The 26,445-nt window shown below is 39.8% G+C and overlaps 1 protein-coding gene across 12 annotated transcripts in view; it reads right to left on the reverse strand.

Annotated features, from left to right (window-relative positions):
• The window catches only part of LOC119735946 (anoctamin-4-like), an 80,740-nt gene that overhangs the window by 22,054 nt on the left and 32,241 nt on the right, over nucleotides 1-26,445 (reverse strand). For 6 of the 12 annotated variants that reach the window (XM_038209910.1, XM_038209913.1, XM_038209911.1 and 3 more), the window contains exons 3-14: nucleotides 22,692-22,798; nucleotides 21,968-22,156; nucleotides 18,773-18,784; nucleotides 13,252-13,350; nucleotides 11,539-11,675; nucleotides 10,291-10,345; nucleotides 8,152-8,206; nucleotides 7,502-7,614; nucleotides 6,760-6,824; nucleotides 4,710-4,844; nucleotides 2,798-2,964; nucleotides 1,581-1,663 (exon numbers count right to left, since the gene is read on the reverse strand). In XM_038209910.1, the coding sequence (XP_038065838.1) occupies nucleotides 1,581-1,663; nucleotides 2,798-2,964; nucleotides 4,710-4,844; nucleotides 6,760-6,824; nucleotides 7,502-7,614; nucleotides 8,152-8,206; nucleotides 10,291-10,345; nucleotides 11,539-11,675; nucleotides 13,252-13,350; nucleotides 18,773-18,784; nucleotides 21,968-22,156; nucleotides 22,692-22,798 (1,217 nt within the window). Of the gene's footprint in view, nucleotides 1-1,580; nucleotides 1,664-2,797; nucleotides 2,965-4,709; nucleotides 4,845-6,759; nucleotides 6,825-7,501; nucleotides 7,615-8,151; nucleotides 8,207-10,290; nucleotides 10,346-11,538; nucleotides 11,676-13,251; nucleotides 13,351-18,772; nucleotides 18,785-21,967; nucleotides 22,157-22,691; nucleotides 22,799-25,085; nucleotides 25,445-25,952; nucleotides 26,251-26,445 lie in introns of those variants that run through there. The other 6 variants (XM_038209917.1, XM_038209915.1, XM_038209920.1 and 3 more) reach the window with 5 other exon arrangements.

Here is a 26,445-nt window from a genome sequence, read left to right on the forward strand (position 1 = left end):
TTCAAGAAAATTATATTTTTGTTTACATTTCCAACGGTGGTCGGCCGACCACTGTAGGAAAAACCTAACTATTTTTCACTACTGCTCCAAATTTACCATTTTTTTCAGTCCAATTTTGTTTGCTACATGGTTTTATGTTCATGAATGGGTGCAGGTCAGCTAGACTGGTTCCCTTAGCGTACAATTTTCCGGCATCTGTAAATTGATCCATTTCATCTTCAGTGGAGTCAGGGAACCAGACTACTTGAACATTTTTGTTTTTCTTGGTTTTTCCAGCATTTTCGAAAACAAAACTTCAAACATGTCAGTGTAACAATAATTTGATCTATTATACTAACCCCTCAAATAGTTCATTTCTGAAAATTAAAGCATAAGCCAATGATGTACATTCCCTTTAACCGCAAAAGTGGCCTGTCCAGTAACTATCAAAAAATCCTACTTGGAGTAAAGATTGTACTGGTACTAAAGACCCGTGAAATTATTCCGTCTGGCTTGCTGTCATTTCGAAGAAATCAAGAAATGTAGGTGATTTTTAAACGGTCAGTCGATTGACTGATGTTTTTTGGAGTAAAGAGTTATAGTGGACAAAATCTTGTTTTGTCATTAAAAGGTGGTTTCTACAGTTTTCTCCGGAAGTGTAGTACCCACTGAGCTGAACATTCAACGGGTTAGGTTTTGAACAATCTCTTTTGGACTTTGAGTGGTGTGTTACTATGGTATCGTTCAGAAGCAAAATGCACGAACAGCAAATGATCTCATCTGCCTGTAAACGTAAATATTTCTAAAAAATCCTCTTGGTCTGTTCTCCACTATTTAATCTGTCCCCTGTTAGTCCTTCCACTCCCTCCTCTGTGATCTTCACCTACTCCGGTGTGCCCCGCCCAATTAATCCCTTTTCTTTATCTTGTACCTCCGTCGTTTTGCTTCTTAAAGGGAAGATACAACATTTGCAAACATCAAAAAACGAAATGATCAAGTTATCACGAAATAAGTTACTGGATTCTTAGGGACTAAAGCATCCTGTAAAATCGTGGCTCCTGGTTTGCTAACATTTTCAAGAAAAATTGTATTTTTCCAACGCTGGTCGGCCGACCAGCGTTGGAAAAAAACTGGCTTTTTTTCAAAACCTGCTCCTACTTTTTCATATTAAGTTATTCTGCATTTTTTTTTGCAATTGATTACACACCAGTGGAGGGGTATAAGCCTGCTAGACCGAATCTAAGACCTTAAAATTCCCCAAAGTCTATTAATTGCTGCATTTCATCTTAAGTGGGGTCAGCTAGGGAACCAGACTACAAGGACATGATTGGTTTTCTTGGTTTTTTTTCCAGCGTCTACAAGCCCAAAACGTGAAACAAGTGATTTTAACAAGTTTTGCTATAGCGTACTAATCCTCCAAATCCATTTATTTCTGAAAATTGCAGCAAAAGCAAATGTTGTACATTCCCTTTGAGAAGAACTTGCAACGTCAGCCCAATTAACTCTTTAGATTTGTCAAATGCATATATTTCTATTTAACATTCAGCAGATTGGTCACACATTGATCACGTTCAAATGTAAGAAATGTAAGCGAGCCTCACCTCCTGCTCTTCAAAGCCGAACAGGTCCCAGTCATAGTCCAACTCGTTCTGACGACGCTTCCAAAACTCACAGAACATAGTGGCTACATGGAAACACACACATCAACAAGAATCAGTCATCATTACAGCATCCATGATTTTCTAAAGCTTGAAGTTGAACAAGTGGTCCGCAGACCGCATCTGCGGCCTTTTTTCCGCAGTCGATCCCTACATGTTTTGTGTTGTTAAAAAAAAGGTCAAATTTTGTGCATTTCTGAACGACCTCAAAAGACCCAAAGGTGACCTTTGACCTTCAATTTTGGAAGACTTGTGATGAACCCCCACCCAAGGATCGACTCCATCCGAGTTACATTAAAATCCATCAAATTCGATAGACAAAGAAACGTTTAAAGCATATTTGAAAGATGACCCTACCTGACCTTTGACCTCAGTAATTTGATGAAGAAGTGCGTCTTCCCACCCAGGGGTCACTGCATCCAAGTTTTATCAAAATCCGTGAAAGCACGCAGAAGTAATATCTTTTTTATTTCAAAACTTTAACATACGGGTCCATAGGTCTACGGCCATACAGACTTAAGGACTAGTTAAGTGTCTCCCAAAAGCTCGTTTAAGCGACACAAAAAAACATGTCATTTGAATTAAAAACAAATGAAGAGTCTATTTATACCAAAACACGATAAATACATTTGAGAAAGTGAACAATTCGCATGTTTATTAATCCTAACCATCCCAAATCCTCCAAAATCCTTTTTGCATGCAAAAGTGCGTTGCTGATATCGGAGGACGCACTGCGTCAAGGTCTTGGGCCGGACCTTGTGTTATGTTCAGCCTAGCATAAATGTAGTCCTTGATTATACTTGAAATCCTCCGCACTGCTCCAGGATGTCACTGCCTCTGCCTCAACCTATTGGCAGTCATAGTCGGAGGATTTTGCAGGATTCAGGCAGTGGTCACCCCTCCATGGACCATATTCAAGAAATAATGGAGGAATTTGCAGGATTGAGGCTATATGCTATTTTTCCATGAGGCCAATTGGAGGATTTTGCAGGATTGAGGCTACATCCTAGCAAAAAGGCCTAGGGAGTTAGGGTTAAGTTTAATAATAAAAATGTGACAGCTTGATTCTCGAGCTTTGGAAATAAATCTTCAAATGTCCATCTGTGTGATGGTCATAAAAAGTTGAAAGTTACTGGAAACGAAAGAATGTCGGCACTGACCCCAAAGAGACATGAAGGCTGCGAAGAAGACGGTGGCCCCGTTATCAAAGAGATACGTGAGCTGGGAGTAGAAACAGCTCGACTCCAGGATCCAGTAGGTGCAGCGGTTGTTGCACTGGGGACACATGGTGTAGTTCACCCAGCTTTTGGCCTCGCAGAGTTCCGACCTATTAAGAGTTTGTAAAAAAAACCAAGGTAACACAATCTTATGGCTGTGCATAAGCACCGTCGATATATCCATGTTACACAATTATTCGATACATTAAAATTCCGGGGGACGACACAAATTAATAACAGGTGCGAGATTTCCTTGACAACAATTTATTTATTTTTTTTTTTTTAATTGGACTCATTTATGGGATAATATCAAATATTCTCGATATTGGATTTCCGATATATTGATTCCTGAAGATTCTTATATCGACGGTGCTTAGCTGTGCATTTTCTAATAATTTAGTACTCTCTTATTCACAATAGGATTCAATGAAGATTTGAAACGCATCGGACCAGGTTTTTTTTACATGCGACAGAAATTGCATGTGCCCGTTCGGGACGTGCATGCACACACCTTTGTTGAAATTTACGTGCATTGATTGGGAATTGAATGGCTCACTGACCAGGATTTCCGTGCACAATGAGCTTTATAAATATTAAGAACATCATGTTCATGTATACGTATCGATGCTGTTTTACTTTTTTTAGATGTGGCGTCGAGTTTGTAGGCTGTACCCTGCATTATGTTTTGCCATGCATAATTGAGCCCTGCATTATGCTCGATATCATCCGCACTGCTTCTGAATGTCATCGGCACTGCCTCAACCCATTAACAGTGATCGTTGGAGGATTTTGAAGGATTGAGGCAATGGTCACCCCTCCACTGAACAAATTCAAGAAATAACGGGTGATTTTGGAGGATTGAGGCTGAATACAATTTTGACATAATTATGCCGCAGGAACTTCAACAGTGTCCCGCCAAATTTCGCCAACCCCATTTGGAGAAAATGGCTTTGAAAAAAAAAAATACGCATTGCGCCGCCAACAGCAGTGGAAATCTTTCTTCAGTTTCCAACTTTTGGGGATATTTTTTTCTCAACAAAAACACATAGTGTGAATATTGGATGCCTTGGCTACTCAAAAATAAGAAAAAAACAATATTGATTTTGACAATTTTTTTTGGGTGTACCCAACTTCAGGCGTTGATATTACTCAAAACATGGTTTTGGGGGACATTCCTCATTTTGCCACAGTAGGTCACAATTGCAGAGATGAAATCCCAAAAAGTTTATCCAATAAACATCGTGTGGGCTATTCCTAAGATGGAATTTGTTTTGAGTCGGGGTGATGTCAATCAATATTAAGTTTTACCCTTCACCAACGTATAAAGACGTCTGCACTAGAAAGCAGGAGGTCATGGGTTCGAGTCCCACCCGAGTGATTTTCCTATCGGGAGGTAACACACGGAGTAGACAGTGTTTATACATTTACGTCGGTAAAGGGCAAAACCTAATATTGATCTTGCAGGCTGTTAGAAGACAATATACACATACACAGGATAGTTTGCTTTTTTTTTCGCTTTTTTTTTTTTACATTTGAAGCAACAAAATTATTAATCGTCAGAACGGCACATTCAAAGCTTTGTTACTTTTTCTCTCCGTTTTCAGTGTTATTGAATACATTTTGGTTTTTGGGAAGTGCGACAAATACCTCAAATCCGCATTTTTTATGTTTCTCACCACGAAAAATGGGCGGGGGGGGGGGGGGGAGTTGATCCAATAGCCCCCCGGTCAAAAAGTAAGGGGGAAGGGGGGTTGGGATATGTATACCCCATCCCCTTGGATTTACGCCCCTGGTGACAAAAAGCTTACTGAAGTTGCAAGTGGCAATAAACTGGGGAACTTGAAAGTGGACTTACACCACTGGGTCAAAGGGCAAGGAGATGCAGCCGTACAGGAACACAACCAGACCGACTATTGCTGCGATGGTCAACATCTGAGTGTAGAAGCCCAGCCAGGCGAAATACAGGCCAATCTTCTCTCCATAGTAGTCGCTGAAACCAACAACAAAATTTGGGATGAGACTGAATTTTTTTTAAAAAGGTGTACAAATTTGACGAAGGGTCTGGAAGGGGCATTTTCTTCTATACTCTTTCTCTCAGATACAAAAGGTCTGATTTTCGACAAAAGTCTACAAAAAAATTCACGTCTGGTCACAATAACAATCTCCCATTCAGTATCAAACCCCAACTGTCCAAAACATTTTTCAGGAGCTTCACTAGTTTCTCAAAAAAAACTACCCCAAAACATTACTGTGGAGGAACACAATGGCTGAGTCTTTTGTACATAAACGTTTCGAGGGGCGTCAAGGCCCAAATACCGTAAGTTAACCCTAATCCTCCCAAATCCTCTTTACAAAATGGAGGATTTTGCAGGATTGAGGTTACACGGCAAAAGTGTGTTGCTGATTTTGGAGGATGCACTGTGTCAAGGTCTTGGCCCGGACCTTGTGTTGTTTATGCTCAGCCATGCATACATTTAGGACTAGATTATACTTGAAATCCTCCGCACTGCTCTAGGATGTCACTGGCTCTGCCTCGACATACATGTATTGACAGTGATTGCCGCAGCATTTTGCAGGATTGAGGCAGTGGTCACTCCTCCAAGTGCCACATTCAAGAAAAAATGGAAGATTTTGCAGGATTGAGGCCATATGCTATTTTTTTACATGGAGGCAGTTGGAGAATTTTGCAGGATTGAGGTTAGATCCTAGCAAAAATGCCAAGGGAGTTAGGATTAATGATACATTCTTCAATTCTATAAAAATCTCCAAACCCACAGATAGATTCTAACCTCCCTATCCGATTGGCAATTTCAACAAGGCCAGCCCAGCAGTCAAAATAAATCAAGTGACTGTTTGTATCAGTTGAGTGCCCCCTGCCTTCAGAAAGCAGGATTGACTGGCTGTGATTGTTATGAAACCTGATAAGAGCTGTGCTTTGACTGTAGGAGACTGATAAGCCAGCTGTTCCTACCAGTGGCCTGCTTTTGTCTGTTGATGGAATTTGACTGTCACAGTGCCTACAAGAAATTTGATCTGACTGTTGGTGATTAGCCTTTGTAAAAAAGCATGGAAGGGGAACAGGATTGATTTTTGACTGTCTGTGACTGATCAAACATTTAATGGATTGGGGAGGGGTTGAGTTCACTTGTGTAAAGCGCTGAAAAATACTTCTAGTAATTTGTAGAATTTCAACGGTACTCCAGCCTATTGGGTCCAGTATTTGTACTGTTTCATAACATATGGCACTTCACTCCTTCATACTAAGTAGTATTGCGATGCATTCGATCTTCATCCCAAATAAATTCTGTGAAATTTCGGGTTAAAAGTTCACTGTTTGTCCAGTGCACGTTATATTAAAATAGTATTAAATATCATCGTTCAAAACAGTCAGGTTCTTTGACATGAAATTAATTCTCGTCAACACTTTAAGACCGCATTTCAATATATAATTTTCGTTAGTAAAGACAAATCTCATGCTTTTTTCTGCTGTGTTTCACGAAACTTTTGGGGTCTCATTAACTTTTTACAAAAACCTTGGCAAAGCAGTATTTTCCTCGCCTTCCACCACTGTGACCCGGGTTGGGCCAACATGCGGATTGGGTTTTCAGCCCCTGCCCGATTCCATGGGTTTCCCTAGAATATCATTCTGGGGTTTTCCTCCCACCTCTGAAACTGCAAATTCCTTCCACAACTTCCAAGTCTTATCTGTCCTGTCTCAGCGCTTGCGCTGCTGTTGAAATGTATTAAATAAAAGGCGTTTTTAGTCTTTTGAGACCATTTCTTAATTTGGTCAACAGTACTCAGCGAACCGAACAAGGACCGAGATCCCACTTACGGAAGGGCGGCTTAAGTCAGTTGCCAAAACACAAGTGGAAAATAAAAGACGGTCACATGATAGTAAATACCTGATAAGGTCGAGGGGTTGATACTTGTACCAACGGCCTGGACGAGCCCACTCCTCATACAGCAACTGCAACAAAAGAAACAACATCAAGATTTCGATCAATTATGATTGATATGGTAATCTTTTTTGAGGAAGGCGGAAGGATGCTTTTTTTTAATGGATATATGCAAAAGGTTACAAGTAACAAGTGATAACACTTACATGTGCAAAGGAATGCCTTGTTTCATCAGGTTTAAAGTGTAATATTTTTAGAGCAGTTTAAAATCAATTCTAAATCTATACAGGGTGGATAAATAAACCCGAAATCCAGATATTATTGCAAATGGGAACAGAAATATAAACAGAATCACAATAACCATCTCTGCCCTCACAGGTACCCATTTACTCCTGGGCGGAGAGAAGCAATGAGTGACAAAGTGCCTTGCCAAAGGGCACACACACCACGACCCCAGGCTGGACTCGAACCCACAACCTGCAGCTTTACCCGCAGACCACGAATCCAATGCCCTTAACCACGAGGCCACAGCATTCCACAGTTGCTAGCTAATTGCTTTTGGAGTTGTTATTAAAGAAATGTGAGTTGCAAAGTAAACTTTGATCACAACATGTCTTTGTCTCTGATAATACAGATCAGCATCAGTTCATTTTAACTTAATACCTGTGCAATATAAATGAAATGCTTCAACAAAAAAACGGAAACTTTGTTTGATATTCATTGGAGGATGTAGTCTTGATTGTCTTACGTGGCGGTCATTCTGGGGCCCGTGGGTGAGCATCGAGTGCTTGCTCTTGTAGTCCCCCTCGTGCAGTGGGTATGCGGCGACGTAGGAACCGTTGTTAATCATGTGATCAATGCCTGTTGAGAAACGCCAAACACAAAAACACCAGGTCATTAATATGCCAATTTGGTATTTGGACTGTACACATGCACACATTTATTTCCCATTTTTTGCCGTTTCGACGTTTAAAAATGTTTCTTAACGGGCGGCTTTTCCTTCTGTTCCTTGGAAAAATAAGAACCACCTATCGCTCTTCAAACACGATGAGACCATGGGTCGTTTGACGTTCGGGAATTAAAATGGCCGAAATAAAATAACTGGTAAACTTTTTGTTCATTAATGTTCGGTACGTTTTGTAAATTAAAAAAAACAGGATCCAGCGCCGTTTTCACCATATACCACAAAGATGCTGTAGTTTAGGAATATCTTGAAACAATTTTAACATGTCTCCCCAATTCCCAGAAATCTGCATCTGAAAAAGTTGAAATGTTTTCTTGGACCACGCAGTAGTTCCCCTGGCTTTAGTCCAACTTCACTATGATGTCAGATTTTTAATTTTATTTCAAGTTCACATTTACACATACATGTATGTTCATTTTGGGGGGGGGACTCACCAAACTTTGTCTTGTTGTCTGGGTCATATCGGCATTTCTCCAGGATTTCGTGCACCTGAGAGAAATAAATAGACAAATATCAATATTAGGCCAAAAAAAAAAATGTTCGGTCTCTGGTCAGACCAAAGTTCCGGAATTGACGCGGCCACGCGGCTTTTTTTTCTTTTATTCAAGCTTGGATTGTACAGACAAGGGGGGGGGTACTATTTTGCTTTTTTGGTGTCCTCATGTACATTGGTGTCCTCCATAATTTGCCTTGGTGCTTTCGATCATTTGCCTTGGTGCAATTTCCCATTCCTTGGTGCTCTTTGGTAAAAAAAAATTGAGCAGGTGCGGCAATAGAGGGCGCTGTTGGAGCTACCGCGGAACATTTTGGAAAAAAAAGAGATTGACACGCATGATTAAAATCGACGCGCGCGCTGACCAGAGACCGACTTTTTGGCCTTATGTGGTAGCTGATATCAATACCTTGTAAGACAAAAACATATTACACACTTTACACACTTAAATTTAAAGATTTGATTAAATCATTTTCCCCTTAAAATTGTAAGCGCTAGGTTACTCATTTTTTCTCTCAATATTTACACCCTTCTTTTTATCTAGTAACTATGTCTAATATCATAAGACTAGTCTCCATCCCTAAAAAAAACAAACTATTTTAGATAGTGTGTCCATATGGCGACATATTACAGTTTTCTTGCACCAACAGTAATTATTATTATTATTATTATTTATTCGGCATTAAAAACACAAACAACAAACATTCACAAAATAAGAGAAAACCAAAAACCAAGAAAACAAAAACGAACATGACGAAAGCCAGGGGCATATGCCCGGAATTAAAAAAGTTTACCTAAAAACTGTGGCCCGAAGGCCTTCAATTCTAATACCTCTGGCTAATTCCAATACCTCTGGCTAATTAAACTTATTGAGGCCACTGTTTTCTTTATGAAAACAGTGACGATAAACAACTTAAAAAACACACAAACAACCCAATACTCTAACAAACAAGCAGCCACATTAATGAATCACTACCTCGGATAACTCATCTAAGACAGCATTTGCGTTTAGACATTGTTCACTGCTAAGTGATCGCCATGGATATGGAGCCTTGCAAGATTAATCATTGACTGTTATAGTGCAGTCCGAGGGGAAGATATGTCAATACAGATTTCCGTAACATCTCCAGCCTCGGCACGATAGTAATGTTATCTACCATGTGGCAAGCATGAACACGGTGCAAGGGAAAACTCATCAACTGGACGGCCGATGTTTTTGCACGTTAACAGAGACAGGCAACACGCCCTGAAAACCCCTCTACCATCGCACGCCTAAAAGCTTCCTGAGAAGTGGGCATATTCGCACGCCTGAATCCCTCTGTAACGAACACCTTGGCATACATTTATGGCATAATTTAACTTGTGTGAAGAAAAAAAAGACGTCGGTGAAGAGAAAAAACCAAGATGAATATTATAAAAAAAAACCCAGATTGTTCTGTTACAGCTTGGACCACAGAATCACACGCCTAGAAAAATCACACCCTAAGAAAAATCACACGCCAAGAAAAATCACACGCCTAAACAAAATCACACGCCTAGAACACTCACACACCTAGAGCAATCACACACCTACAAAAATCACACGCCTATAAAAATCTCACGCCTAGAACAATCACACACCTAGAACAATCACACACCTAGAAAAATCACACGCCTAGAACAATCACACGCCTAGAAAAATCACACGCCTAGAACAATCTTGATGTGCCTTTTTACACACGCCTGTGATTTCAAATCAGGACTGCAATGCGCCATATTTCTGAGTGACTTGGGGCTGTACCTACAACATGTTGGAGTAAGAACAGACGTGAATCCAAGGCTATTGATGGAAGTTTGCATGTTGCTATAATTTGGGAATTACATTCCTACAATCTTTACAATTTAGAATGAAGTGACTTTATTGAACTGCTTTTACAAAACATATACATTCGTACTACTGTTTTTCCAGAAAACAGCACCCCATTTACTCAAAACTGTAGCACATTGCGTTGGTCGCTTTGTCCCGAGACAATTCTACCTTACACAAGACCTACACGTATTAAATTCTTGGGAGGCAAGTTTTTATCAATACGTGGCTTACCATCCTGTTCCTCTGTGACATGCCGAAGAAAGACTCTCTGTCCTCCATGACGAACCTGTACGAGCAAGCAAGACAAGACATTGTAAGAGTTCTCTCAAGAAATTTATTCCAGAGAAAGTGCTCAATCCTTTGTTCCCATTCTGTAACCCCGACCCTGCCCCAATAATCCGCTAGCCTGGTTTCGGGGAGGGTTTTTGAAGGACTCAGTACTGCAGGGCTGAGACGCCATTACATCGTGTGGGGCGTGAAGTCACAATTTTGTTACAAGTAGGAGCATTTCACCTTCTCGCACTGTAAAAAACTTGGGCTTTATATTTGACTCGTCATTTTCTATGTCCAACCATGTCTCTTCCATCTGTAGATCAATTAATTTTCACCTACGTAACCTCTGGCGAATTCGTAAATTCATCGATGACAACACATGTCACCATGTTGTTCGTACATTTATAACTTCCTGGCTTGATTACTGCAATTCCCTTCTATTTGGTATAACCCAAGGTGAAAAACATAGGACTACAAAAAATTCAAAACCGTGCTGCTCGGCTCATTTTCTCTGTCAAATGCACTGTGGATGCTACTTCTCTCATCACCAATCTTCACTGGTTACCCATCCAGCAGCGTATATCATTCAAGGTTCTTCTGATGGTTTACAAGTGCCTACATGGTATTGCTCCTCCTTACTTGTGTGACTTACTCACTCTGTATCAACCAGGCAGACCGGGATTAAGATCTTCCAATGATAAACTTCTTCTCTCTATTCCTACAGGTTCAAAATCCCTTGGAGACAAATCTTTTTCAATAGCAGGCCCCAAATTATGGAACACTATTCCCATCAACATCAGGGACGCCCCATCTCTCACCATTTTCAAGAAACGTCTTAAAAGTTTCTTATTCATAACATCCTAGTCCTCTCTTGTACAGCGCTTTGTTCTATTTTGTAAAAGCGCTTTATAAATACATTATTATTATTATTATTATTAAGTAGGAACAACATGCAAATTGGTCGCCTGCACAATGATGAATTCTAGAGGATTCAGCGACCATCTCAGCAAAATATCTCAAGGGTACATCCAAGTTCAAACGTCCCACGGCTGTCCGAAGTGAACCAGTGACCTTAATGGCAATGAAATCGCGTGAAGACATTCACAAAATGAATACTAGAAATATTTTAATTTCACAACCGCGCATAAAGAAATCACCGGAGCACAAACTCAGAAAGAAAAAAAAAAACATGGAGAAACGACTTACTCGTCCTCTCGCTCACGCACGAAGGGAGCGGTGAAGTATTTGGGCTCCGGCTTGATGAACTCTTCCGAAAGGTCAAAGGGCGAGGGAATCTTCTTGAGGCAGTTCAGAATGGATATTGGCTCCTCCATGTCATTCTCCTAAAGAACCAAAAGAAAAAGGAAAAACAAACAAAATACAGTTATAACAAAAACAACTTGAATGGTCAGGAGATAGCATCCGAGTCTCTCAAATTAATGAAATTTATTAGTCTCTGTGCCACTCCAAAGCGCCCTTCAGGTAACTCCTAGGTTTTTGTTTTTTAATTCCAATTTCTCTAGCGGTTTAAAACCATATTCACTTTTTAATGTGATATCAACCATAAAAAAGTGCAAAAATTATCCGCCAACGCTTAGTAATGAAACAAGTAATCCATAGATGACGTGTGTCGCCTTTTTCCATGGTCGATCCCTATATGTTTTGTGTTCTTTAAAAAACTCAAATTTTGTGCATTTTTAAACGACCTCAAACGACCCCTAGATGACCTTTGACATCCAATTTTGGAAGAGGTGTTATGAACCCCCACCCAAGGATCAACTCCATCCAACTTACATTAAAATCCATCAAGTTCTGTACACAAAGAAACGTTTGAAACATATTTGAACAATGACCTCTAGTGACCCCTAAATGACCTTTGACCTCAGTAATCCAATGAAGAATTGTGTTTTTCCACCCAAGGGTCACTGCATCCAAGTTTCATCAACATCCGTAAAAGTATGGAGAAGTTATACTTTTTTAAAAACTAAACCAAAACTTTAACATACATTCAGGGCTTATTAGGCCTGGTACCGGTATATAGTGTCTCCCAAAACTTTAATTACAATGTAGGTGACACAATGATCAGTTAAAAAATTTTTTTTTAAGCATTTGCGGCCTGACAATTCTGCTCTCCGAGGGTAGGCTGGTTTTATTCGCTACTACCAGGATCATTAAAGTAGGCACTGGAACCCTGTCTAATCGCAAGGAAGATCTGTTTGTGATCAAACGCAACCCCAAATAAACGCAACCCCAAATAAACGCAACCCCAAATAAACGCAACCCCAAATAAACGCAACCCCAAATAAACGCAACCCCAAATAAACGCAACCCCAAATAAATGCCTTTTTTTGCAGAGTGTTGCAGACGGCAAAATTAGAAAAAAAACCACAGTTTTTACCTAAAGAGAAAACATACATTGTACAAATTGAAAAACTTGTTAAGAGGAAAAAACAATTTGATTAGTTGAATAGCATGGACAGTAATAACTATATCCTTAAAGCAAACATGAATCCCTGATCCTGATTGGTCAATCCACGGCAACAAAATTGTGATATTATCCAATATAGCATGGTCCATATTGCACTCCACGTATTGCACTATTCTAAGATGCTTGCACTATTCCTGCCGCACGCACGTCAAATAAGTTAACCATTGGAGAGTTCCTACAGCTTACATATTCCATCATTACTGGATGTCAAGTTTGCTTGAATATGAATTTATCATCCCACTCGCACTTATGAAACAGAAAATGTGGTGCGTCTTGTGTTCCATATGCCATGAGGTCTGATGAGGACATCAGCCTCATGGCATATGGGACTCAGACCCACTATATTATTCCATGTTCCACTTGCACTTGAGGGACACCTAATATTAACCTAATTTGTTTTTTTTTACCAAAGCAATATATATGCGTCATACCTTGATGGGCATCTTGACTTTAAGGACCTCCGCCTGTCTGGAGAGGAACTCCCACGGTGCGTGGAGCTTGACAAAGACAGTATTGCCATCGGCTGATCCCTGTAAAGGGGGGGGGGGTCAAAAATATATCCACATTTAAGTTACAACTACAACATTTCAGACAATGACAAAAAGTAGGGGCTATAATAAACTAATAAATTTATGGGGGGGCTAATCATCCTTACTCGAAGGACGCTATGTAAGTTCGCCAAAGGCATAGAGAGGCGCCTAAAACAGCCGCCACACGACCCATGTCTTACCACGGGCTATTAGCGGCCGCACCCCCACCCTCTCCTCCCAATGTGCTAATCCCTCTCCAGAATTTTTGTAAAAGCCATTAAAAAGGCTTTTTTAATGTTTCAAAACCACTTTTTGGACGACAGGCAGATCATAATGTCCAAAATATTGAGTGAGTTTCACTTGGTTTTTTTTCCCAAAACCTTACAAACTCCCTAGCATGATTTACTAGGAACCGTACCCATCCTGGCAAATTCCAACACTCATATGGGAAACTGCACGCACATATTTCTGACTTTGATTCTGGAGGTGTGCCCAACCCAATGTAAAAGACTGTCAGTTTAGGGGTACTGTACCCATCCTGACAGATTCCAACAAAACATGCCATTGGGGTTTGATGGGTTGAGTTGTTAAAAACCACTGAGTTCGGACTTAACACAAAAAAATGGACCCCAGTCACCACATTACTTTCAACATGTTCAGAAAAACTAAACAAGTTTTTCTCTCTCTGTATTAACACTCATTAGAAGTCTAAATAATATATACAATAGTGAGTATGTAGAAGTGTTTTTAGTAGAGTTAACAATACCCAATATGCTTGTAAGATTGTAAAACGTGGCATATGTATTTCCCAAACATTGTAACCCTTAAACCACAATCTTTATGTCCTTGTTCTCTCAAAATATGGCCAATAGGTAATGTATTTCTAAAAGCTTGAGGATAAAAGCAGGAAACGAGACAAGCCAAAACACCCTGTCAAAACAATCAAAGAAAGTGAAAAAAAAATGACGACTTTAAACCACAAGGAAATTCTGAAAGTTCAGGAAAATTAACCCACATGGCTGCATCGGCCAGTTACAAATGTACGTACAGAGTCACACATACAGTACATGTAGCCTACTTAATAAGTAAAATCATATAGCACATGCAACGTAAAGATTTATATGACTTTTCACATCTTGTTGATCCATATAAATTACGCCACCCGTCATCTCAAAATGAGCATTTAAGTTGGAAATTTCCAGCTTGCAGTTTGAGGCAAAGCCAAACTATGAAGGAGTGGTAGATCTTTTTTGTTTTCAGGCGAACCTCAATCTGTAGATCCTGTTCTACCTTTCCTCAATGTTTTTTGTTCTGTCAAACATCTCTAAAGCCTACTTTCATCCTGTTTAATTAGTTGTTCACTCACTGTAATACAACAGCTGGATATAAATTCTGTTTACTCATTTAGTAGTTATCAAATCTACAACTAAGTTATAGGCAGTCAATTTAGTTGGTCTTATATTTCTGTAACTGAACCCAGAACCCCAAAATGCTGTATACTCATTTAAAAGCGTTTGTTCAGCAGAACCAGAAATAAAAACTCTCAATTCTTAAAAGGCCGACTTTTTCTCCTCATTTTGTGGCAACAGGTGAGGTCCAGAAAGATGCTTAATATCTTTCATCTTCAGGTTTTTCCCCTTCTTTTTCTCTGTCGTTTTAACATGTAATACATGTATGTAGGTCCAACATTCAGTATGAGGAGTTTATTTTCAAAATGCAAAATAAGCCATTTTGTCCCCTTTCAGAATCCGGCTCTCTCCTGGCTGCACTTAGTCAATTTGGACAGCTGTTATATATACTTTAACACAATTTAAGAATACAATAAAGCATAAAACGAAGTTTGGGAACAGCTGTTGTACTCTTTTTAATCTTTAAAGTTTCATAACCGTGCAAGTTTTTCACTTTTTTCAAATGGTTATCGCGTTTTGGAAATAAATTCTTCATATTTTTCATTTTCAATTTCCAATAACTGCAAAAGCAGAGTGCGTTGACTTCCTTACAAATACTTTCATAATTCATTTCATTTTAGAAGTACTGTTTACTGTCAACTTTGGGACCACTGAGCATGCCTGCGGGTAAATTTTTTGAAAACCTAAATAATAATGCATGCATTGTGTATGCCGCTTAGGTTCAGACAAGCCTTGTGTATTTACCAACAATATTTACAGTAAATTGATCGGAAAAAAAAATGCCTGGTGCCCAATGAACAGGAAAGCCTATTTAATTGTGTTAACAGGTGTAGGTGGGGACCGGTTGAGTTGGCACACAGACACAGGAGAACTGTGAGCACGTTGACAGGCGAAACGTTGAATTGAATTCAACAGACCAAGGTCAGAATTCTGAATCAGGGAGTGAGTCAAAGTTTCCTGTGCAAAAAACACCCACTGACTGCTGAAAGTTTTAATAGGGAGTGTCGCTAGGTACAAGTTTAACGATGTACACTAATGTTTGAACAATACTGCAACATCACTGCACTTGGCAATTCAACAGAATTTTTTTTTGATCTTCAGAGAGTGGGCAGTTACTCCGTTGAGGTTATCACCCAGAATTTCTATCGCCCACGCATTTTCGAGGCATCCGCAATGAATACCACAGAATGTGTCGCTTTAATAACCGCAACCTCCCTGAATCCATCAAAATCCATACCCTGTTTTTTGGAGATTTTGGCGGATTCAGGATACCTCCATATTGAAAACTGGGGGATTTTGATAGATTGAGGATTGTAAGCGTAGCGGTACTGCAGGATTTTGATGGATTCAAGATACCTCCATATTGAAAACTGAGGAATTTTGATAGATTGAGGATTGTAAGCCTAGCGGTACTGCAGGACTTTGATGGATTCAGGATACCTCCATTATTGAGCAGTTACCAACTCCAACATTTTTGCCATGACCTAATTGGTGGATTTTGGCAGATTCAGGATACTTTCTATTAAAGATACCCAAGGGGTTAGGCTTTATAATACAGGGACACTAACTTTCATTAAGCATACAGAATTGAAGGGATACAAATTTGACATGCACAGCTCTGACAATTGTTGATAAAATAACAATCAACCTCCATTATGAGACCGAGTACACAAGGATAAAGAGAAACTATGAAACCAAAACCTGGAAGGAATTCCAGGACTAATGCAATTGCCAAATGTAAACATGGAAACTTGGAGTTTGTTATAATTCTGCTAAAAGTGCACGTAGGACAGACAAGGAAAGGAAGTTCATTTCTTAATTGAAAAAATGATAAATTTTCAACAATGACACCATTTTGACATCTTTATCTGTTGCATCTAGCCCATATAAGGCTGTTATGTTATTTCCTGAGACCAATGGCAGCCATTTCAGAGGGAAAAAATGGGCCTCCCGCTTCCTTTTAAAAAAAAGGGGGGGGGGGTATTCCCTTCCCCCTTAGATCTCGGCCATCGAGTGACGAAAAATTTTGAAACTCGGTACATGCATAGAGCAACACATCATGAATATACCCAAGAAATTTCATGACTATAGGTCAAAGAGTTTTGGAATTATGGCTAATTAATTATTCATATACTTATGTACGAATGGTAATTCTGCTCTGTGTACACGAGGGAAAATTCAGTTTTCACGGTGCGTAGCGCCGGAAATTTTTCGCTGCGCGGCAACCCGTTGTCTGATTTTCATGTTTTTGGTATCAAAAGATGCACAAGGCTCGAGACTAAAAAGTCATAACAGCTCGGGTCGCGAAAATTTTTCCGCCCCCCCCCCCCCCCGACCCTTTTAGGGTCAAGTAAATTTCAGACAAACATCTGGATTACTTTCACTTTAACTGCAGGTTGCTTGAAATGAGTCCAAGTCTGCTGTCCCAATGGGATGCAGGCTTAGTCAGTTGATGTCCTTGAAATAATTTAATATAATTATGAAAAAGGGTTCAGAGCCTTTGACGTGATCCCCACCAACATAAGTGCAACCAAAAAATTAAAAAAAAAACATAAAAAAACATACAACATAAAAAAATAAAACACAACAATTAATAGAAATCTCCCTTTAAGACACCTGGGTGACTAAACATTAATGCATACATGTACCTTATATGTACACATGTACATGTATGTACCTTGTACCTTTGTACATGTATATATTCTCCTTTTCGGAAAATTGCCTGGGGGATAAACATGAATTGAATGCTGCATATGGCATGCCAATGAGTGCTTCACTGATGTTATCATTCATTACAAGTATGCCAGTTATGGGAAATTAAAATACATAAACAGATGAGTGGTGTATATCATTATCACATAAAATCATGTAAGACAGTGTTAAGCACTATATGGAAGATCATCCTAATTCAAGTTTAGGGCAATTCCAATGTTATGTAATGTCCGTAACAGAGCTTAAAAGAACTCAGTGAATAAACTGGAACACGCACACGTATGTGTATTTTTCAGATCATAAACCTGTACATGTTCATCATCATCTCGGAATCATGGTCAAGAAGGTAATAGGAGTTAAGGATCATTTGTTTGAATCATTAATTAAATATCATGGTTAATTGGCTCTGGAAGACATTATACTTCCTTTCATAGCGGTAAAATTGCCCATAACTCTTTTCAGAAATTTTCAGCATTTAGATAAAAAAAAAGAAAAAACGGTATTCAGAAAAACGCAGTCCAGTTCCTGGCTAACTGGTGAAAGAAAAATAAACATGTATGTGTACATGGCTGACAAAACATCATGAAATGAACTACGTGTGCATATTAATGACAAGTGAAAGAGAAATCACTGGAAAAGATTAATACAATTTCAAGAAATATGAAACATCAAGGAAAGAACATCAAATTCCTAACTGTTGCAGGCCTTTGAATCTGACATGAATATTGCAGATGTTGGAGAAAAAAAACTAAATTGAAAAAAAAATAAAATGGAAAATGAAAAAATAATTTTTCTTCATTTTACAAGCTGCTTCTGACCAATTTCATTTTCATGAAGATTTCTGTTTAAGGAACAATTTTCATACAATACATTTTTGTGTTTTCTATTTTTCATCAGTTTCTTTCAGTTTTAGTGGGGTGCCGTGGGCCAATGGTTACGGTGTTCGACCCGTGTGCCGTGGTACATGGGTTTGAATCCTGACGGGAACATGGTTTTTGTGTGCTTGGGCAAGGCACTTTACTATGATTGCCTCTCTCTACCCCGGTGCAGTACATGTAAATGGGTACCTGGTAGGAAGATATTTCTTTAATGCTTGAGCGCAGTGGCAGCCGTGCTAAAACCAGGGTAATAATAAGGCGCCAGGAGCGTCACTTTCTGACGGACATGAGCGCTATACAAGAAGCCGATATTATTATTATCATTTTAACAACTGCAATTTTCTTTGAAACCATGCCTGTTAAGGAACTCCTGCAAACAGTTCAGAACTTGACACTCTCCGAATTTACATCTCATATACTTACGTCTTGACTGGGCTGGTGTGTTCATGCGATGGGTGTTGGGAGAAGGCATAGAATGGGTCAGTTCACGGCAGGCAGAAGTGAGAATGCAAAAAAAAAAAACAGGCAGCATGCAAGAATGAAGATGAATGAAATATGAACTTGAAGAAAAAAATATCTAAAAAGGAAGAAAAGTTGGATTAAATAACAGCAGCATGCACATTCTAGAGCAATGATGGAAGAGAGGCAGAATGAACGGCAAAACACTCAGAAGTCGTATTTGTGAATGACTCTTCCTGCCGAAACGAGTGAAAGAGGAGGTGTCTTTTTTTTCCTCTTCAGGCAAGATCAAGAGGATGAAATAAGATGCAAAAACTGCTAAGACAAAAATGACCTGGCAAATTCATTATTGACAGCTGTTGCCAAGCTAAAAATGCACATGGCACATGTACAGTGCAAAAGATAGATCTGTACTTTTAGACAAATATGGAAAATGGTCAGTAACTGCCCGTAGCCATCCGTAATTTCATCTGCTGTACACCCAATGCTCTTTGCTTGGGCTTTGAAAAATTGACTGTTGCAAACCATTTACAGATTTTAATGACTTGAAAAGCTGTAAAAAAATGTCTCTTAAAAGTAAGGAGTGCTTGCATGCTCTTTACCCAATTCTGGATTCTTAGGAATCTACCGGGAGGTTTTGGCAAATTCTGTAGGGGAGAGCCTTCGCACTGAAGCAATCTTTGAGTTATTTGCTTGTATTTCACACAGATACATTGTTACTGAATTCAAATAGCATAAAATACATGTACCTCAACGATGGTTGCTGAAATGCAAAGGGCGTTTTAAATAATAAGGGTGTTTTGAATGAGCCATTGGGTTTGTGCATAGAGGTGGATTTTTTCTTCTCAGAATTCAGGAAGTTTCCAGTCTGATACTGCAAAGGCTCGAAAGTTTGGCTTTCCTAAAATAGTTTTCTACAATGTACTGAAGGATTAAATCCGGACCTCCCAACTTTCAACCCCCCCCCCCCCCCTCAAATAAGAATCCAACAAAAAAATTCAAGAAGTGTGTTGAGTGAATCATACGCATTAACTTGGCAAAATAGAAAGTAGGCAAGTGTTAACGTAATAAAAAACAAGTCAGGTGTGTTTACAAACACAAATGCCCCGCAACCGTGACTGTTCCCATGACATAACACCACTCTTTTAACATCAACTTACATGTACCTTGGTCACATGGAACATTCATTGACAGCATTAGTGTCTTCTGTAGGTTTTATATGAATTAATCCCTAATCCCTATAATCTCAGAATAAAAAAAAGATTTCTATTGTTTTAGCCACTGTGAACTTGACCCTTGACCTTTTGGCCCCAAATTCAATAGGCTTCTTAGGATTACCAAGAACAATCCACAAACCAAATTTGAAGTTCATATGTTAAGTATTTCTCAAGTTATCGCGCTGACAAGATTTCTATTGTTTTAGCCACTGTGAACTTGACACTTGACCTTTTGACCCCAAATGCAATAGGCTTCTTAGGATTGCCAAGAACAATCCACAAACCAAATTTGAAGTTCACATGTAAAGTATTTCTCAAGTTATTGCGCTGACAAGATTTCTATTGTTTTAGCCACTGTGAACTTGACCTTTGGCCTTTTGGCCCCAAATGCAAAAGGCTTCTTAGGATTGCCAAAAACAATCCACAAACCAAATTTGAAGTTCACATGTAAAGTATTTCTCAAGTTATCGCGCTGACAAGATTTCTATTGTTTTAGCCACTGTGAACTTGACCTTTGGCCTTTTGGCCCCAAATGCGAAAGGCTTCTTAGGATTGTCAAAAACAATCCACAAACCAAATTTGAAGTTCACATGTAAAGTATTTCTCAAGTTATCGCGCTGACAAAATTTCTATTGTTTTAGCCACTGTGAACTTGACCTTTGGCCTTTTGGCCCCAAATGCGAAAGGCTTCTTAGGATTACCAAGAACAATCCACAAACCAAATTTGAAGTTCATATGTTAAGTATTTCTCAAGTTATCGCGCTGACAAGATTTGTCCGGACACACACACCCACACACCCACCCACCCACACACACACCCACACACCCACCCACCCACCCACCCACCCACCCACCCACCCACCCACCCACCCACCCACGGAAGGACAAGGCGGAAACAGTATGCCCCTTCGGCTTCGCCGCGGGGCATAAAAAAGATGGAAATTCATCATGTTATAGCCACAATATCTGGCATTGAAAGCATGGCTGCCATAGCAACAGACTACTGTAACTATATTTATTTGCAAATAAAAGTGAGCAGCTACTGATGAAAAGGATTATTTACAATGGAATTTTCTAATGTTAAGTGTCAAGAGCGAAATTGAAGATGCAACAAAATGGATGAAATATGCCAAGGAATGATTAAATGGCAAAAGTACGCTAACTGAAAAATGTAATCGACAATGGAGGTCTGATCGGATCGGGGAATTAAGTGTACATGTGTGTTGGTCATTATTCATCAACGTCTACCGATGCGTCAGAACTGGATGATACAATTTCTCATTTCAAGGACTATAACAATACATTTATAATTATTTAAAATGAGCGACTGTAACACTGACATGTAATTGCAATCATATTTCTATAATTTGACAATAGCATGGTACGTGTAATTTCAGTGTGTTTCCTACTCCAAGGCTTAGAGTCAGGGTTATATTTTTTCCCTCCGTTGAGGAGGTAATGTGTAATGTTTTCATTGGTTGGTTGGTTGGTTGGTTGGTTACGTCTGTTAACAAGATAACTCAAAAAGTAAAGGACGGATTTGCATGAAAAAAATTTGTAGGGGTGGTCTTTGGTACAAGTACAAATTGATTAGATTTTGGAAGTGATCCGGATCAATTCTGCAAAGCACTTATTCATGTAAAAGAAAGAAAACTTAATTTGCAAAGCAGCTCGGAATGCATCAGATATAGACCGCTTGCAGATGCGTTCGATAATCGACGCGCGAAGGCGCGCGACGCCATGTTGTGGGACAAGTGTATATCTATCTATGCACATTTTGTCCCATAACATGGCGTCGCGCGTCAAGTATCGATCGCGTCTGCAAGCGGTCTATAGAGTGGAAAAACTGTTAGCTCCAATCTTGATATTACAGAACTTGCAACTTTAGTGAATTAAATAAGTTTCAAATTCCAATTTTGTTGTTATCTCTGCATATATTTACCTCAGGATCCTCGACTTCAAGCTCGATGCCCTCCTCTCGGAGGTTGTTCTCAAACTCATGTCGCTTGGCTGCCCTCCTGACATCCTTCTCAGAGTCTCCCTTCTTGTAGGCCAGGATGTAGTCGATGCGGCGTATGCCGTCGTGGAAGTACAAGTCTGCTCCCTCTTTCTTCTCTGCTTTCTTGGGCTGCTTTAGAGTAGAAACAGAAATTGTCGGTTCGAGGTAGAGTAGATCATTTTGCAGGGTACAAAAAGTAACTGACCCCAATTGTATAAAAGCTTACTTGGTTTACAGATGGTAATGATACTGAACTCCCAGTAGAATTATTCCTCCTGGAATTCTGTTATTTTGTAGAAAACGATAAATGAAGGTCATCTCCAAAGATGAGTCAAATGACACATTTTAAAAAATTTCCGTCAGTAGTTGGTTTGTAAGTGGGCGTATCCATGAATGGGTGGGTGCAAGCATTGACACGACGCACGCGCACGGTTGCCATTATTTTACAGTCTACACTTGACCAGGACAAGCAAACAATACAAGTGTCACAAGTATACAGTCTATAAACATAGAGACACAAAAAACACGTCAACAAATTTTTTGTTTTTCAAAACAAGTTACTAGGCCTATTCAGGCCCTTGTTTACAGAATGAAATCAGAACGAACACTACAACTTGAACACCCCAACAATTTGAAGGTCAAGATTAATGCAAATTTGATGACATACTTTATCGTCTTTGAGCGGCTCATCCTCTTTATTACTCTCAGACAGCTCTATGTTCTCTGGCGCCGCGCCGTTCTTTGGGGATCGACCATCGCCGTAGGCCTCCAGTCCTGCAAGGCAGAGAGAGAGAATAGATGGTTAAAGGGAATGTACTACATTTGCTTTTGTTGCAATTTTCAGAAATAAATGGATTTGGAGGGTTAGTATGTTATAGCAAATATTGTTACACTGACTTGTTTCACATTTTGGGTTGGTAGATGCTAGAAAAACCAAGAAAACCAATCATAATTCTTGTAGGCTAGTTGTAGTATAATGGTTCCCTGACCCCACTTCAGATGAAACAGAGCAATTTATAGACTTTGGGGAATTGTAAGATCAGAGAATCAGTCTAGCAGGCTTGTACCTCTTCACTAGGGGTGTAATCAATTGCAAAGAAAATGCAGGTGAACTACATTAAATATGAAAAATTAGGAGCACCTTTTGAAAAAAGCCAGTTTTCTCCAACGCTGGTCGGCCGACCAGCATTGGAAAAACACAATTTTTCTTGAAAATGTCAGCACACTAGGAGTCACAACTTTACAGGATGCTTTAGACTGTCATTCCCTAACAATCCAGTAAGGTATTTCGTGACAATTTGATCATTTCGTTTTTTGATGTTTGCTAATGTTGTATCTTCCCTTTAAAAGGCTTATATATTTGTGAAAAGGAATTGGACAAAATTGAGAGGGGCTGTCAGCTTTTCCTAGGGGGAGGCTCCAATCATTTTGTCTGAACAGTAGCAATATCTCACATTGTGATACCGAGTCTGAGAACCGTCACTGCATTGTTGTCACTTTGACCTCCGAGGAGGGTTCAACTCAACTCACGGGAAGACGTGTATCCACCGCATTCTGCAAGGCGGCAAACTTGAGAGCTACACGTAGACCCATCAGACTACAGAACGATTGCATCTTCAAAATGCATCTAAGCACCCTATGCAACAGTCCTTCTGATTTGAGGCGTGCGATCACACCCCCACACCATCGCACACCTAAAAGCCTCCCGAGAAGTGTGAATAATTGCACGCCTGAATTTCCCCGGACCACAGATCACACAACTAGAAAATCACACACCTAGAAAAAACACACGCCTAGAAAAATCCAGGTGTGCCTTTTTCCACACACCCGTGATTTTCTAATCAAAAGGACTGATGCAATTTCAGAAACTTTGCTGACATTTCCTGTCCTCGTGTGCATGTTCATGTATAAATATGATGTTGGGTTACCAGTCTAGTAATAGTAGTCAGCAAAGCATCAGACAAACTTAAGTCAGATTTACTTGGCTGCGGCTTAAAATTACTGACGAGTAGACCATAGCGGCTGTAGCTACTTCCCATAGACTCGTGTGTAATTTCATGCCGCAGCAAGTCATTCTGACACGGCTTAATTACAGCCAGGCAGACGCATACGGTAGCATGATTGCCATAAGACAGATTATAGGCTCATATATTGAGTTTATATACTTGATGTCAAAATAACAACAGTGTGTATTGAAAACAGTCACCACACAACTACTGGCACCCAATGACATTTTCTTCTTCTGAATTTGAAATTCATTATCATTATTACTAGAGGCATCAAATAAACTTTGTTTGAGCTGTAGCCTGTTGAAGTCTTGTGAGGTTTGCTCAGCAAACTGAATCCATGTTTTCATGGATTTATCGACTCAGTCATAAACCTTATTTCATCTCGTTTCCACCCTGCACATTTTGAAGAGTACATGTAAGTAAGTTGGGCCGCCTATTTGTTGTGGTATAATGCACGATTGATCACTGTTATGAAGGTCGAGCAACACAAATTCTAATTTATTGTAAAATCATACAGACAGATGGCCTACATGTACATGTATGTACAATGTACGTGTACTAGTCCTAAACCATATCCTAATGGACGGCATACTATGATGTAGAGTTAATGACTGAGCATGCTCAGTGACCTCTCCTCCAGACTGGTGGGTCAGTCAAATTTATTAGAATGTCCACTGATTGATCCTTGCAGCACAACCAAGTCACGGTTTGTCGCACACACACTAGGTACCGGTAATTAGCATTGTACTCAGTGGTGCACAGCCACGCGGCCACGCCCCCTTAGCAACCTTGACTGTAAAATATTCCAAATATTACACAGTAAACCCATTTACCGTGCAACTGTTGAAAGCTACATCCTGTATCTTTATAGTCAGGAGCACACATACATGTACCGGTACGTATATATACATGTACATGTACTTGAAATTATAAAGTTGTTACGTGTACACGCTATCAAGTCCACTTCCTGTTAATTCCACGACATCTAAATTTCATACACGAATACATTCAACTATCATTTACCATGAGTCTAATTCTTAATACAAACTTACCAGGTTCTTCATTTGCAAGTGGCTTTTTGTCCTCCTCTATTTCTTTGCTCTTTAACATGTTTTTTTTTGGTAAAGAGCCAACAACTCCAAGTGAATGTGTAAGGTTGTTACAGTCACAGTACTCGCACTAGTTAAAGCACTGCGTAGGGCACTAGTGTGATAGTTGTGTTCGTAAACAACATGAACAAGTTATGCAATGACGTACATGTACATCAATACTGCCGCTGGGAAATGAAACTCGGCTTTTGTGACAAAGTCGAGTTGTCAATGCCCAAAACCAGGAATGAACATGTACTTGACGGTATACTACACTGAATCAGGAGCTCAAGCAGAACAACACACATTGACATTCTATGAACAGAATGTACATTTATACACATTGTCCCATACACAGCGACAGGGCCTATTTTGCAGGCAGTGTGTTGCACCACACACAACCTATTGAAAGTGTCACACCCCCACACAGGAACTATCCGGTGCTCTGGCATGTCTGGTGTAATGACTCTTTTTATTTTCCTGAGCCAGTTCCTGTGCTGGCCTGGGATCGGATTAGCCATGCATGTCATCCCTGAGGTCACACAACTTTCTTTTTTTTTGCCTCGAAGCAAGAAAACAACAAAAAAAACGTTTGCAAGGCCTGTGTGGGAATTTAACTTGTGATATACCACAGTACATAATACTGGAAAAGAAAAGCATGTAGATTTTTAAGTTAAAGTACACTTTTTGTTAAAACAAGGTCAACAGTTTTTGAAGTTACTGTCAATGCATCCATGTTGATGTTCCTTGGTTCAAGTACATGTATACTCTTAAGAAAGTTTGTGCGGACGTCTGACACTTCGCTTGCAATTGTTCCCATGGTCAACTCACCAATAGGCTGCATGGAATAGTTCATGAGAATGCACGCCTTGTCATTATTGTCCTCATCCGGGACCGTCTTACGCAGGGAGGTCATTCTCAAAAAGTTGCCCAGCACATGGTCGGGTTCCTGCCTCAGTCCAGTCACGTACACGTACGTCATGTCATACTTCCACAATATTTCGTGGGAGATCCTGGACTTTCAAATCGATCAAAGGTTGGTTCTTGGCACTAGGCTACTGCACTTATTGTTAGGTTATTTTTGGGAAGTTACTGAATAACATGGTACCGTAGCGTGCATGTACATGTACATGTACATGTACATGTACCACTGGTCCTGCTTTATCATGGCTTCTTGTTTGCTCTGAAAAGAGCCCCACCTTCATTGCATGTGCTACGTGCATTGTAGCCAATGAAAAGGGGCAACCATGCTTGACTTCTTATCAAGAGAACTGTAGGCCTACAATACAGGGCCCATGCAATTGGGCTGTATTGACAAGTGGGC

The sequence above is a fragment of the Patiria miniata genome, unplaced genomic scaffold (genome assembly GCF_015706575.1).
Source record: "Patiria miniata isolate m_02_andy unplaced genomic scaffold, ASM1570657v1 HiC_scaffold_29, whole genome shotgun sequence".
In the NCBI taxonomy this organism is placed as follows: Eukaryota; Metazoa; Echinodermata; class Asteroidea; order Valvatida; family Asterinidae; genus Patiria; species Patiria miniata.